General features: G+C 40.1%; 1 protein-coding gene across 1 annotated transcript; it reads right to left on the bottom strand.

Moving 5' to 3' along the window:
* Positions 1-2,895: 2,895 nt before the first annotated feature.
* Positions 2,896-11,665, bottom strand: LOC149448856 (up-regulator of cell proliferation-like). Its single transcript, XM_089694170.1, has 2 exons — positions 11,371-11,665; positions 2,896-9,392 (listed from the first exon to the last, which is right to left on the bottom strand). The coding sequence occupies exons 1-2, from the start codon at positions 11,663-11,665 to the stop codon at positions 4,708-4,710; spliced, it is 4,980 nt and encodes a 1,659-aa protein (XP_089550296.1). The 3' UTR covers positions 2,896-4,707.
* Between the last annotated feature and the right edge of the window lie 1,786 nt (positions 11,666-13,451).

The following is a 13,451-nucleotide window of genomic DNA, read 5'->3' as shown; positions in this document are numbered from 1 at the left end:
GAATTAGACACATACACAAAGCCAACATATATAACAAAATGGGAAATGGATATGGGAGTTGTGATAGATGAGGAAAAGCAGAGGAGAATGTATAGATTAATTCACGAGAACGTCTCTATGAGAGAGGTAGAGATGAACTATAAGTGTTTGACGAGATGGCACATCACACCAAATGTTGAAAATAAGATATGTGGGGAGAGTTCACCACTGTGTTGGAGGGGATGTGGAGAGGTAGGCACTACATACCATATATGGTGGGGATGCCCTAAAATCCAGTTATTCTGGAAAACAGTAATCCACTTGATAGGAAAATTGACAGAAATAGATATAGAACTAGACCCAGAAGTATGTATTTTGCATAACATGGATATAACTGTAAATAAATACAAAAAATCAGGGATATGGAACTATATTAATGCTGCAAAAGCTCTGATACCCAAGTTCTGGCGTCAAACAGAGGTACCGAAGGAAGAGGACTGGATTGAAAGAGTTGAGCAGATCAAAAAGATGGAAAGGTTGAGTCATATCCAAGAAGATAGGTTGGAGGCCTATTATGGGAAATGGGAGAACTGGGAAAAAGCTAGATTATACAGGAAGTATAGGAAAGAATAAAAGATAACAACAGAAAAACTTCACTTGCTGATGTAAGAAGATGCAGAGAAAAGGTAGGATAGGCAGAGGGGACTTGGGGTGGGGGGCGGTGTTGGGAGGGAAATGTTGTATAGAGTAAATAAAGTAGAAATGTTGGATAATATAATTTTATAGAATATATTTCGTTATATATATATATATACCTACAATGTGTTGATGAAATGTATTAAAAATGGAAAAATGAATAAATATTTAAATTATAAAAAAAAAGGACAAGGGGATGCTCTTTACAAACACAGAAAGGTTTCTTCACAGTATGAGCTGTGAGAATGTGGAATAGACTCCCTCCAGAGTTGGTTGTGGCCAGCTCAGTGGATTGCTGTAGGAAAGTCCTGGATTCTTTCTTGGATACACAGAATATAACTGGATATAACATTTATAGGTAAAGTTGATCCAGGGAATATCCGATTGCCTCTCGGGAGATCAGGAAGGAATTTTTTTTGCTGGTTATTTTGCCTTCCTCTGGATCAACTGTGGGTATAGAATTATAACTTTTTTGTTATGGTTGAACTGAATGGACTTTTGTCTTTTTTCAGCCAGACTAACTATATAACGTTATACCCAAATGAAATGTATGTCTTCTTTTCCCACAAATAAAGATCTCTTTTCATGGTATTTGTTCACCAATGGGGTTTTATTTTCTAAGCTATAAACAAAAAAACAACAAATTTAAAAAAAACAACAATATTTTTTCCTTTTTGCTGTAAAACATATCCAAAAATACATTTTTAAAAATCATCAAATTTCTTCATAAATGTATGCCAAAATGTATGCTGCTACATATTTTGTTTTAAAAAAATCCCAGTCTGCATATATTGATTGGTTTGCACAAAAGTTATAGTGTCTACAAACTATGGTATAAACAATGGGGAAAATAATGATTTGATCCCTTACAGATTTTGTAAGTTTGCTCACTTACAGAGAAATGAAGGGTCTATAAATTTTATCATAAGTGTATTTTAAATGATAGAGACAGAATCAACCAAAATTCCAGAAAAAAACACACGATACAAATGTTATAAATTGAGTTGCAATTCAGTGAGTAAAATAAGTATTTGATCCCCAAGCAAAACATGGAAACACCCTTGTTGGCAAGCACAGACATTTCTTGTAGTTGGTAACCAGGTTTGCAGACATCTCAGGAGGGATTTTGGTCCACTCTCCTTTACAGATCTTCTCTAAATCCAGAATGTGCTTCTTCTTGAGCCACTCCTTGGTTGCCTTTGTGGTGTGTTTTGGGTCATTGTCATGCTGGAAGACCCATCCTTGACCCATCTTCAGTGTTCTGGGTGAGGGAAGAAGGTTCTCATCCAAGATTTTACAATACATGGCCCCATCCATTGGCCCCTCAATGCGGCAATGTCGGCCTGTATTTTTAGCAGAGAAACAGCCCCAAAGCATAATGTTTCCACCTCCGTGCTTGACTGTAGGGATGGTGTTCTTAGGGTCATAGTCAGCATTTTTCTTCCAGAGTTGAGGTAATGCCAAAGAGCTCAATTTTGGTCTCCTCTGACCACAGCATTTTCTCCCAATCCTTCTCTGAATCATTTAGATGTTCATTGGCAAACTTCAGATGGACCTGTACATGTGTCTTCTTGAGGAAGGAGACCATGTGGGCACTGCAGGATTTCAATCCATGGCGGTGTATTGTGTTACCAATGGTTTGTTTGGTGACTGTGGTCCCAACTGCCTTGAGATCTTTCACAAGCTCCTCCAGTGTAGTTCTGGGCTGATCCCTCACTTTTCTCATGAGCATCCTTACTCCATGAGGCGAAATCTTGCATGGAGCTCTAGACTAAGGGTGCTTGATGGTTATTTTGTGTTTCTTCCATTTGTGAATAATCGCTCCAGCAGTTGTCTCCTTCTCACCAAGCGTCTTGATGATGGTCTTGTAGCCCATTCCAGCCTTGTGCAAGTCTACAGTCTTGTCCCTGACGTCCTTTGAAAGCTCTTTGGTCTTGCCCATGGTGGTAAGGTTTAAATTAAAGAGATTCTGTGGACAGGTGTCTTTTATACACATAACAAGTTGTCATTAGGAGCACCTTCTTACATTGACAGGACTAATCTGTGTACTACATGAGTACATAGCCAGGATGTGGGAGCCAGAATCGTTGTTGGTTGGTGGGGGATCAAGTACTTTATTTACTCACTGAACTGCAACTCAATTTATAACATTTGTATCATGTGTTTTTCTGGAATTTTGGTTGATATTCTGTCTCTATCTTTTAAAATACACCTATGATAAAAATTATAGATCCTTCAGTTCCCCACTGTATACTGGATTTTTTTTTTATACTAGTAATGGCAGCGATCAGTGACTTATAGCAGGGCTGCAATATTGCGGCGGACAATTTTCCACTAACTGACACTTTGTGGGAACCAGTGACACTAATACAGTGATGAATGCTAAAAATATACACTGTACCTGTATTAATGACACTGGCTGGGAAGGGGTTAAAGGGTTAACTGTGTGCCTAGCCAGTGTTTTGTGTATACAGTAAGGTGATTTTACTAGGCAATCTGCTGTATTTTATTCAGTAGGGAAAGAAAATCTAGCAGATCGCCGCTGACAAGAGAAAGCTCTGCCTTGTTTAAATAGGTAGAGGTGTGTCCTGTCACTCTCCTTGATGAACAACGGGTGCCGGCGCTAGCACCTGTCGATTGGCCTCTGCTGTGACTAATCACAGCAGAAGAAGTGCGCCCCCTACACCAGGAAGTGCAAAATCATATATATATATGTATGTGCGTGATTTTGCAGAGAATGGCTACCCTGTAGCAGTATATCTGCTATAGGATGGTTGGGAAGTGGTTGATGGAGGCTTCACATGCCCCTTATTCTAAGACGCAGGCTGGAGGGGCGTGGCACGGCCTGTGACTGGCAGAAATCCACCCACACCATGTTATTGCCAAAAAATAATAAAGATTTTATTCCAAATATATATTTGTATGACAATTTAAAACAATTTATCGATAATAATTATTTATTTTTACTCTGGATTCTAAAGGCATTTTTCTTTTATTTTGAACATGTGACTAGTCGCACAGGACTAGAAGCTCCTTCTGCCACTGTTTCCCTGCAGACAGGCTGAAAAAGAGCTGGGTCATGTGACAGCTTTATATCGATTAGGAAAGGTAATTAGATCTTTTTTTAATTAAAATATTTACAGTGCCATCATCCCCACACAGAAAGAGAAGGGAGAAAGTAAATTAAACAGTGTGTATTTAGCATCACTTTTATGTTAACTGGAGATTGTTACTAAAACTACCATTTCATGTGAAAATAAGAACGGATGCGAACTATGCAAATCTCATGGTTCAGCAAATAACAGCGACATGAATTATACAAATACAACAAATGATTTTTTGGTTAATATACGACAAATCTTGGCTAAATCTAACTTTCATCCCTTTATAAATAAAGCCGCAACTTATTTTGGCCCTAAATTTCAACTCAGTACTAAAGTATACCAACTAACTTTCCGGATAAACAACCTATCCCAGGCCAACAAATCTGTCTTAAAAATGACCCAAAAAGTCTGCATCAAGTACAAATGATTCATAATTTTGGAACTAGCGGCAAGGCAAGGCATGAATGTGAATATAAACAGTTCCTGCCTAACTGAAGGTCGCAACCTTTGAAGCACTGGTGGTTGCTGTTTTCCAGTTCTGGTTCCATCTATTTGCCACCTGCCTGGGTCCTAGAGCGCAGAAGAATTCGTGTTTGGTCTCCTGCCTAACTGAAGTCATAGACAGTAGTTGAAGCTCAAAAAATATAGTATTGCCATGACCACAGCATAAATGCACTTTGGAGATAAGTCTCTGCACTTGGAACAAAATCCCTAAAATCATGCTTCCAGCCAATCAGTTGTGTGTACATATAAAAGCCTTGTTAGGTAAATAGCAAACCGAGTATCTATGTGTAATAATATTCTGCAGTGTTTTGCACCTATAGGAGGCTGAAAATTGCACTATGGTAAAGGACCAATTTTTCACATCTTATAAAAAATTGTATATATTTTCTGCACTAATTTTATGCATCCAAAACAACTTATGAGGCTAGTTCATATTGAATATTCTCTTTAGACTGTTAAGAGCTTGAGCTTTGGTGATTTTCTTCCAGTCTGCTGGAAGTTCAGCTGGTCTTGCACTGTATTCTTTTGCAAATTGCTTATTAAACTGTACAAATATGTATTTCCAATAGTCTGAAGACTCAATGGTGGGGTCAGGCTGAATGGCCCAATTAGGAAAATATGTACGGTACTCCTTGTATGGGTAAGATTTCCAATTTGTTTGAGAACATTTAAATCTTTTGTCAGAAACAACAAGAGTGGAACAGATGTCCGAGACCAAAACTTTATTACTGCTCCGTCTCCATGTTCCCAGTCCTGAGGATTTGTGTATAGATGCAAAGTGCTCTTTATGGTTAAAACCTCCAGCCTCACAGGGGACACCACAGAATGGACACTGCTTTCCACATCCAACTACCTTCCTTAGAAGTTCACACTGAGGCTTCAATGTAACCCTGGAAAGCACAGACTCAGTATCCAAAGATCTCAGTTCAGTTACGATTTGTTGTTCCGTCTCTGTGAGGAAGCGTTGAATGTCAGATGAAAACTGCTCAACTGCAGCCATGTTGTGGAAAACAATCACTTTCATCTCATTCTGTGATATTACTAGTTCCCTTTGCAACATTTCACAGGCGTTTTCTAAAAAGGATGATATACTGGGACTTTCTAAACAAGCTTTCGCTTTAAGTACTGTTTGAATTTCCTTCATGATGGCAGATAGAATGTTTTTCCATAAACTGTCCATAGTTGTTGAGCGCTTGTATTTTTTATAGATGTAACTTAATATCCACGATCCTGAAAATTTTTCAAATGAACAAATGTATTCTACATATTTTTCAAATGACATTTCTTCTAACAATTTTTCTAGTAGGTTACACTGGAAAAAACTTCTGCTGCTGAAAATGATATGCTCAGAGCCATTTAGGATGTCATCCACTATCTTTTCCCCAAGATGTTTGAAGACATAGTCAGTGATTGCCGGTTTGAGACATCGCTCACAGAATTGTCTGGCTCTGTTCTGGCTTTCATCTTTCTCTTGAAAAATACTGAGAAATGTTAATAAATATTGGGGTTTTAGGCTCTCCAGACAGGCAGTTGGATCATTATTTTCGATAAATGTGTCATGCATCTTTTGAAGCATGTCAGCAGCATTTCCAAGAATTATAAGTTTGATGTCTAACTCAAATTTTTCTGAAAATGGCAGATTGCTACTTTTAAGTTGTTCATTGATCACATGTAGCAATTCTTGGCAGTGAGTGTTGTCATAATTCTCTGAGGTATCAGCTTTTTCTTTTACAAACATTTTACACTTATTTATTAGTGAGACAGTAAATTTCTCTATCTTTTCAGATGTTTCACTTTGTAGGCCCACAAACTGTTTGACACTATCACTCCAAGAAGAGCAATCAATATACCTTTTATCCATTTTAAAAGTTCGCTGTCCATGACTTGCTAGATTTTTTATCTTCTTTAATTTTTCGTGTACAGCAGATCCTCTATTGTTCAGGTCATTCCTCAGTAGCTGTAACATTGCTTGATCAACATTGCGTCTAACTATTTTCTTTACCTGTAAATCTTTCAGTGTTTTCTCCCACATGGACTCAAATTCCTGTCGAATTTCCTCATCCTTCGCTATAGATTCCTTTCTACTATCTTTCAGGAGGTCACTGATTTTTTCTTCTATGAACTTCTGATATTGATGCTGAATCTTCTGGATCTCAAACATTCCTTTCTGTATAGAAACTGCCTCGCTATATTTATTAAAAGCATTTCTTTCTAGATCTTTTCTTAGGAACTGAACACTCATTCTAAAATCTTCCCTATATCGTTCTATAAGATGAACATTTTCAGACTTACTATCATAATATTTTTCTAACAAATCCAGGGTTTTGTTTTCCTCCTCAGACATCAGGCACTGAAGTTCTCTCCTGTACTCTTCAAAAGATTCTGTATCCAGACACTCAGCCGGCTGATTTTTTATAATATTTTCTATTCTGATAACAAAGTTGTAGACTTTTTTTGAAAATTCCCATTCCCACTGAATATACTGCATAGACAATTTATTATAAGCTTCAGCTACCAGACTGTTACGGAAACTAAAGATGAATTTTTCATGTTTCACTGCTTTCCACAAGCTTTCTATCCATATGATAAACTCCCCAATGTTGCAAGGTGCATTCTGGTTTTTCAAGAATTCAAACAAATGCTTTTTTAGCTTATGGACATTTTCACTGTAACCAGAGTTCACTGGGGCCATTGGGGGGACCCCCTGCCAGAGTCCAGGAATGTACCAGTTGTGTTTGTCTAGATCGTAGTCCAACACATCATTGAAAGATGTGATTCCACCTTTCTTCTCCATTTTTGCAGCTGCTTTGGTCATTTCATCCAGCTGGTCCAGAAGTTTCTTCCTGTCTCTCATGTTCTTTTCATGAGCAGACACATCACTCACATTCTGATGTATGAACTGGCAGTTTGGTTTCTTTCCAACTTCTTTCATCCGAAGAAAGGCATGGACCACAATCTGTAAAATATCCTTCATTTCTGTGGTGTTTTCCATGGCCATGTTAACAATGGTGATATCACTCAACCCAACCACTAGTGTGGCCAGTTCATTATCATGTTCATAACTGTCCTCCAGAGAGGCCAACTCTGGAGCTTTGAGCCCCTCAGTGTCAATCACCAGGATGAAATGACAGCCCAACTCCTCCTGAAAGTCCTCTTTCACATTAAGAAGAGTCATGAAGGCTCCTCGTGTGCATCGTCCACTGGCCACTGGGAATTGCAGACCAAACATGGTGTTCAGAAGGGTGGACTTCCCCGTACTCTGCACTCCCAGCACCGTGATTACTTTTATTTTACTTTTCCCTCCTGTCTTGATATCAAGGTCAGTCAGAACATCAGTTATCCATTTCAGTGGAATGTTGGAGGAATCTCCATCAATCAGCTCTAATGGAAATCCTTCCTTTAGAAGGTCAGCAGCAATCCCCGGAAGTCCTGTAAACTGTGCTCTGTCTGCTGCAATAATTTTTTCTTTAACCATAGAACATTCAGCCTCATAAAACTGTCCTAACTCTCGTAGGAAATGTTCAATTCCTAAAGAACTGTCTGAGATTTTTTGGTCAACCTGCTTGAGTTCCTCTGGATTATCTGATCTACTTCTTTCTTTGTATTCCAACTGTAAGGAAGACAGATTCCTTCTTGCAATCAAATCAAGTTCTAATTTCATCCACTTTAGAAAATATTGTTTCTCTACCTGAGACAAATTAGTGATTGCAGTAATAAACAACATCATGGGTTCCGTCAAATCATGCTGATTTTGCTCCTGATGCAAAGCAATGCGTTGTTGTTTCAGCTGAGATCGATATTCTTCTGTGCCCATTTCCCCTTGTTTTGTCATTCTGCAAAGTTCTTTCTCTACTTTGGACAGCTGCTTCCATAGATCCCCCTGAAGTCTCAACATTTTCCTTTTATACTCTTCAACATCTTTTATTTCAGATGTAATGTTACATGCACATGCTCTTGCTTTCTGACAGTCAGGAATGTTCTCATCTACATCAATCTGGAGCCCATGTGGTTGTTTTATCATACTCTCTAGTGAACGCTTTTGGCAGTCTTTTCTTAATAAGCTTCCAAGGAGAACCTGGATGTTTTTCACAAAATCAGCATCATTTGAATTGTACCTCTTACATATAATTTGATCTGTACTAACCTTTAATGTCTCTATTAAATACCTTAAGAATGTTTGTATTTCTGAGTTAATATTTTTGCCTGATCCTGGAGTGATAATGAAATAATACTGGGCTTCATTGTTTTTACAGGTTGAAAACAATTTGAATTGATCCTCAGAAATACTCTCAATAAATATGAACACAGCAGAGGAGACTTGAGTCAGAAATGTGAACTGGTCCCAGTTGGCTTCCAGGTCTCCTCGTAGGTTGGTTACTGCTATGGGTTCTGGGAAAACATCTGAGCTACCACAAGGAAAATACCAGGAAATTTCCACAAGTCCATCAGATATCTTCCTTTTGATGTTCCCTCCATCCATATCATGGTGGATGAAGAAATTGTGATGTTGCTGAGCTGGATTTAGAATCTGGTTGAGAATTTTAGATTTGGACAATTTATTTTCCCCTATTCTGACAAAAGAGAAGATTGGCATTGGAATGTTAACTACATGTTCTTCTATGAACCCTTTACTGTCTTCTAATAACTGAGGTCTCCACTTCTTCACAATGTCCCTCATTGCCCACAACATGAGGGTGCAGTGTGACCCATCATCAGCAGGGGGGAGCAGTAGAGGGACAGCAAACTGGCACATGGACAATTTGGTTACAATCTCTTGTTGCAGAAAACTGTCTGAACAATGCAGGAGAACACACAGGACATCCAGGGGGTGAACTATGCTTGATGTGTCAACTTCAGCTTTAAACATATCAAACACATCAATATTAACTGAAGTAGCTGTGCTTTTCTTCAGTTGGGTATTTCGGGAGATTCTTTTCAAAGCCATGAGATTCCTCAAGACGTGCCATGGAATATCCTTTATATTGTGAGGTTGTTCTTCTGTCAGGCTCTCGGACCCAATGCTCAGAATGTCACTCAAAGTCACTTTTGAAGTTAAGTGATTTTTCATATCTAGCTGTTCCACAAGTTCCTGGAAATTGGTTTTCTTGTCTGTAGGTTGAAAAAAATACATGTTTCAACAAAACTGTTTCATAAAATGACAAGTTTTGAAATTGGCCTTTTCTAAAATCATCACTGAGAAGACCTAGACATTTCTAAATATTTATATTCTTAACCTTTTGTAGAAGCATTGCAGGATAGACACTTGGGAACTCTCTGTGCTGACTTGCTAATGAAGCTCTCATCTCCCTGACTGTCATCCTTATTTTTGTAAGTCAAAGTCTTTATTGCTCAACTGGTTACAACAAGCAGGGCTTGCCACTTCTTCTGTGAACACCAGCAATGACTGTTGTTTAGAACATCTTCTGTCTGCGGATCAATCTCCTTGGGAGTACTTTTGCATCCATTTAACATTCTGCATTTCACCCAGTCCCAATGAAGGGGTGAAGGGGGATTGTGTGGCTCCAGAAACACGTTGGCTGTCCTTTGCTCTGCTGCTTGTTGTAACCAGTGGAACAATAAAGTCTTTGGACTCCTTGGAATTTTTTGTTTGGAGCTTTCTTGGACCTATCACATTTTGATTCCCAACTCAGGAGAATGTCCTCTCCTCAGATTGGTCCCAATCTTTGTGGTGAGCTGCCAAATACAAGCCAGTCAAATAATGACTTTGCATTTTGATAACCTGTGAAAATCAGTGTCCAGCACCCCTTTAGCAATTTCTTCTCATGTTTTTGTTTCATAGTTCCATATTCCATTGGTTTTTAAGCAGCATTTATGTCTGGTGTATAAATAGGTCAGTGGCTGGAACTTGGAGTCTGGGAGTGTTCATTTATAGCTAAATGAGGGTAACAGAGGCTGAATTTTAAAATAATAAATGCACTACTTGAGTTTGGTTCTGCTTTCATTTATATAATAATAATGATAATAATTGAATTTAATGAACCATTAAACTGGCCACTGAGCACCAATGTAAGAGGGAATTTCACCAATTCAAGGTGGAACTTCACCACTGTGCACTAACAAAAGGGGGTACTTTTCCATTGGCCACTAATAAAAGGGGACACTTTTCTACTGAGCACAGACGAAAGGGGATGCCTCATCATTGACCAGCAATGTAAGGGGGCATTTCCCCTCTGAGCACAAATATAATGAACACTTCATCACTGATCACTAACTACCAATGGAAGGGATCACTTCAAAGCAAAGCAAAGGAAAAGAAGTAACTTAACAAATTGAGGAGTAGTTTACCAAAGTTTATCCTTTGCGATGCCCATACTTTTAGAACTTCCTTAGTAATATTACCACCTTGAATTCATAAACAGTGTCTACGACACCCTTAAGAATTCTTTCCCCCCCCCCCCCCCCTCTGCATGGAGAATGTTAGTGTTTGAAACAGATGCATGTAACTGTTGGAAACATCTTCATGAATTTGTTGCAGGATGTAAGGTGGGGGCCTTGCACTGAAGCTGGATTGTCAATAGCGGACGCTCCAGCCTCAGTGCAGCTCAGTAACACTGGCTCAGGGCTGCTTCCTGCCCAGCCACTGTTCATGTCATACAAACAGATGTTTAAACAAGATATTTATGTTGTGGTGACTATCAATGTGCTACAGCAGTGGTCTCCAAAGGCCCAGGGGACAGATGCAGCTCTTTACTTGCTTTTATCTGGCCCTTGAGGCACTATTTCATTCAATGATGTCAACAATGGGGCATAATTCACCCCACTGACACCACTGAAGGGGCACAATTGCTTCCAATGAAACCAATGATGGGGTATAATTCCTCCCAATGATGCCAATGATGAAGCACCGTTTCTCCTAATGACACTAACAATGAGGCCCAATGTTACCAATGATGGGGCAAAATTCCTCCCACTGACACCAAAGACGGGGCATTGTTTTTTTCCCACTCACATTGCAAAATTTTCTACTTCCAATGGCCACAGTACCCCCTAAAAAAGTCAGAAGGACAGTAAACTGGCCCTTTGTTTAGAAAGTTTGGAGTACCCTCTGCTACAGGAACATACTCACCTTCTAGAAGGTGCTGAGATACATTAGACAATGCCGGGAACCTGAGAGTCATATTATTGAGATGATCTAGGAGTTTCTCTGAGGCTGATTCTCCCTTCTGAAGTATAATATCGATCATCTTTTCCGTTCTCATCCTGGGATCCACATCATACTGGAGATCCATGTATTCCTCCAGAGATAGGAGATGGAGGGAGTCCAACTCATCACACAATCCATCCACATCCTCTTCAAATATTTCCACTAATTTCTCTCTCAGACGTCTTACAGTCTGTGACACTTCTATGGGAGACGACATATTGTAAGCTATTCACTGTCTGTAAATAAATATAAAAAAAACATACAGTAGATAATGTGCAGAGGTAATTGTGCTATGTCTAGGAAATGTAGGTTACCATATTAAAATCATTTATGAAGCATCAGAATAGAAAAGAAAAACCTGCATTGAAATGTCTATACCCCAATACCTTTCCCTCCAATTACATGGAAAATTGCTTCCTTATCCACTAAATAACTACAGACACAATCTGGTGCTGCTCTACATAGAAACAAATCAGCTTCCAGGTTTTATTGCCAAAGCTTCATTGAACAAGCTGAAGTTAGAAGCTAATTGGCTGCCATGCATAGCTGCACCAGATTCTGACTGCTCCACTTTTAGTAAATCTCTCCCAATGCCTTCCTATATATAGGCAGGCATTGTCACCATATTGTAGCTTATAGATCCAACACTTATTGTTCCTCTATCTAACTAGCACTTTTTTGTGCTGGAAAGCTCTGGCATTGGTCCTGTATTGGCTGACGATATTCAAAATGGCAGGGATGTGCCCAATACTGAAACTCTCCCTGTGACCCATTCAGGCAGGATGGGTGTGGGTATCTCTGTGCTATGAGCTGTCCTATTGGAACCTCACAGCTCAATAATCAGAGCTTCTGAAGTCTCCAAATGATAGCTGGAAGAAAAGGGAGAGGTTACACTGAGGCAGTATTACTTTTAGGGAACGAGAAGATTGCCGCAACGCATGAATCTGCGCCTGCACAGGATTCCGACAAGGCATACAGGCAGGCGGGCACTAGGACCCAGGCGCATCTGTCACCGATGATGGCGCCGGGCAGGCACTAGGACTCAGGCGCGCCTGTCGGCACTGGGTGGGCTATTTAAAGAGCACTTCCGCGCTGATTCAGTGCTGACTGGTCTTTCAGCTCCCCCTCCCTTGTTGCTGACCCGGCTTGTTCCTGACCCTACTCTGATTGCTCTCCTGCTCCTGGTTCCTGACTTCGGCTCTGCTCCTGACCTTGGCTTTCTCTTCCGATTCGGTACTGCGCTGCCCGACTGTTTATGACCCTGGCTTGTCTGACCCTGCTCCAAGCCTGTTCCTGGCTACCTACCCTGCTCTGCTGCACATCCAGTAATCCACAGTACCTGCCTGTTCTATTGTTACTGTGCCCTAAATCAGTGGATACTCAGTCTACCAAGGCCATCATCTGCAAGAGCCACAAGCAACAACTCCTGGTGCTCTTGTCCCTCTGGTCCCTAGACTCCCCCTGTTCCAACCTCAGTGGGGTCAGGGCTAGGGACACAAGTGAGGCCAACCTCATCAACTCAGTCTCCCATCAGGTACGTGACAGTTACCATAGTGGGGGCACACTCTGGCATAAGCTGTCACTACATGTAGAGAGAGCTGCGTAGTGGATTTTGATTTACAAGTACACTTTCACCATTCGATTCTAGAGAATGTTCTTTTGGAGGGTACAGGGACCCAATGATTTCTGATGGTGGCCCTGACCACCAATGCTGGTAGGGTTTATTGTTTCAGCCAACCATTGACCATCAGTGCTGGGAGGGTTTATTGTTTCAGCCAACCATTAACCATTAGTTCTGGGAGGGTTTATTGTTTCAGCCAACCATTGACCATCAGTGTTGGGAGGGTTTATTGTTTCAGCCAACCATTGACCATCAGTGTTGGGAGGGTTTATTTTTTCAGCCAACCATTGACCATTAGTGCTGGGAGGGTTTATTGTTTCAGCCAACCATTGACCATCAGTGTTGGGAGGGTTTATTGTTTCAACCAACCATTGACCATCAG

This window comes from Staurois parvus, unplaced genomic scaffold (genome assembly GCF_062004578.1).
Source record: "Staurois parvus isolate SC_StPar_1 unplaced genomic scaffold, SC_StPar_1.0 ptg000654l, whole genome shotgun sequence".
In the NCBI taxonomy this organism is placed as follows: domain Eukaryota; kingdom Metazoa; phylum Chordata; class Amphibia; order Anura; family Ranidae; genus Staurois; species Staurois parvus.
This window is presented reverse-complemented; position numbering and strand designations above follow the sequence as displayed.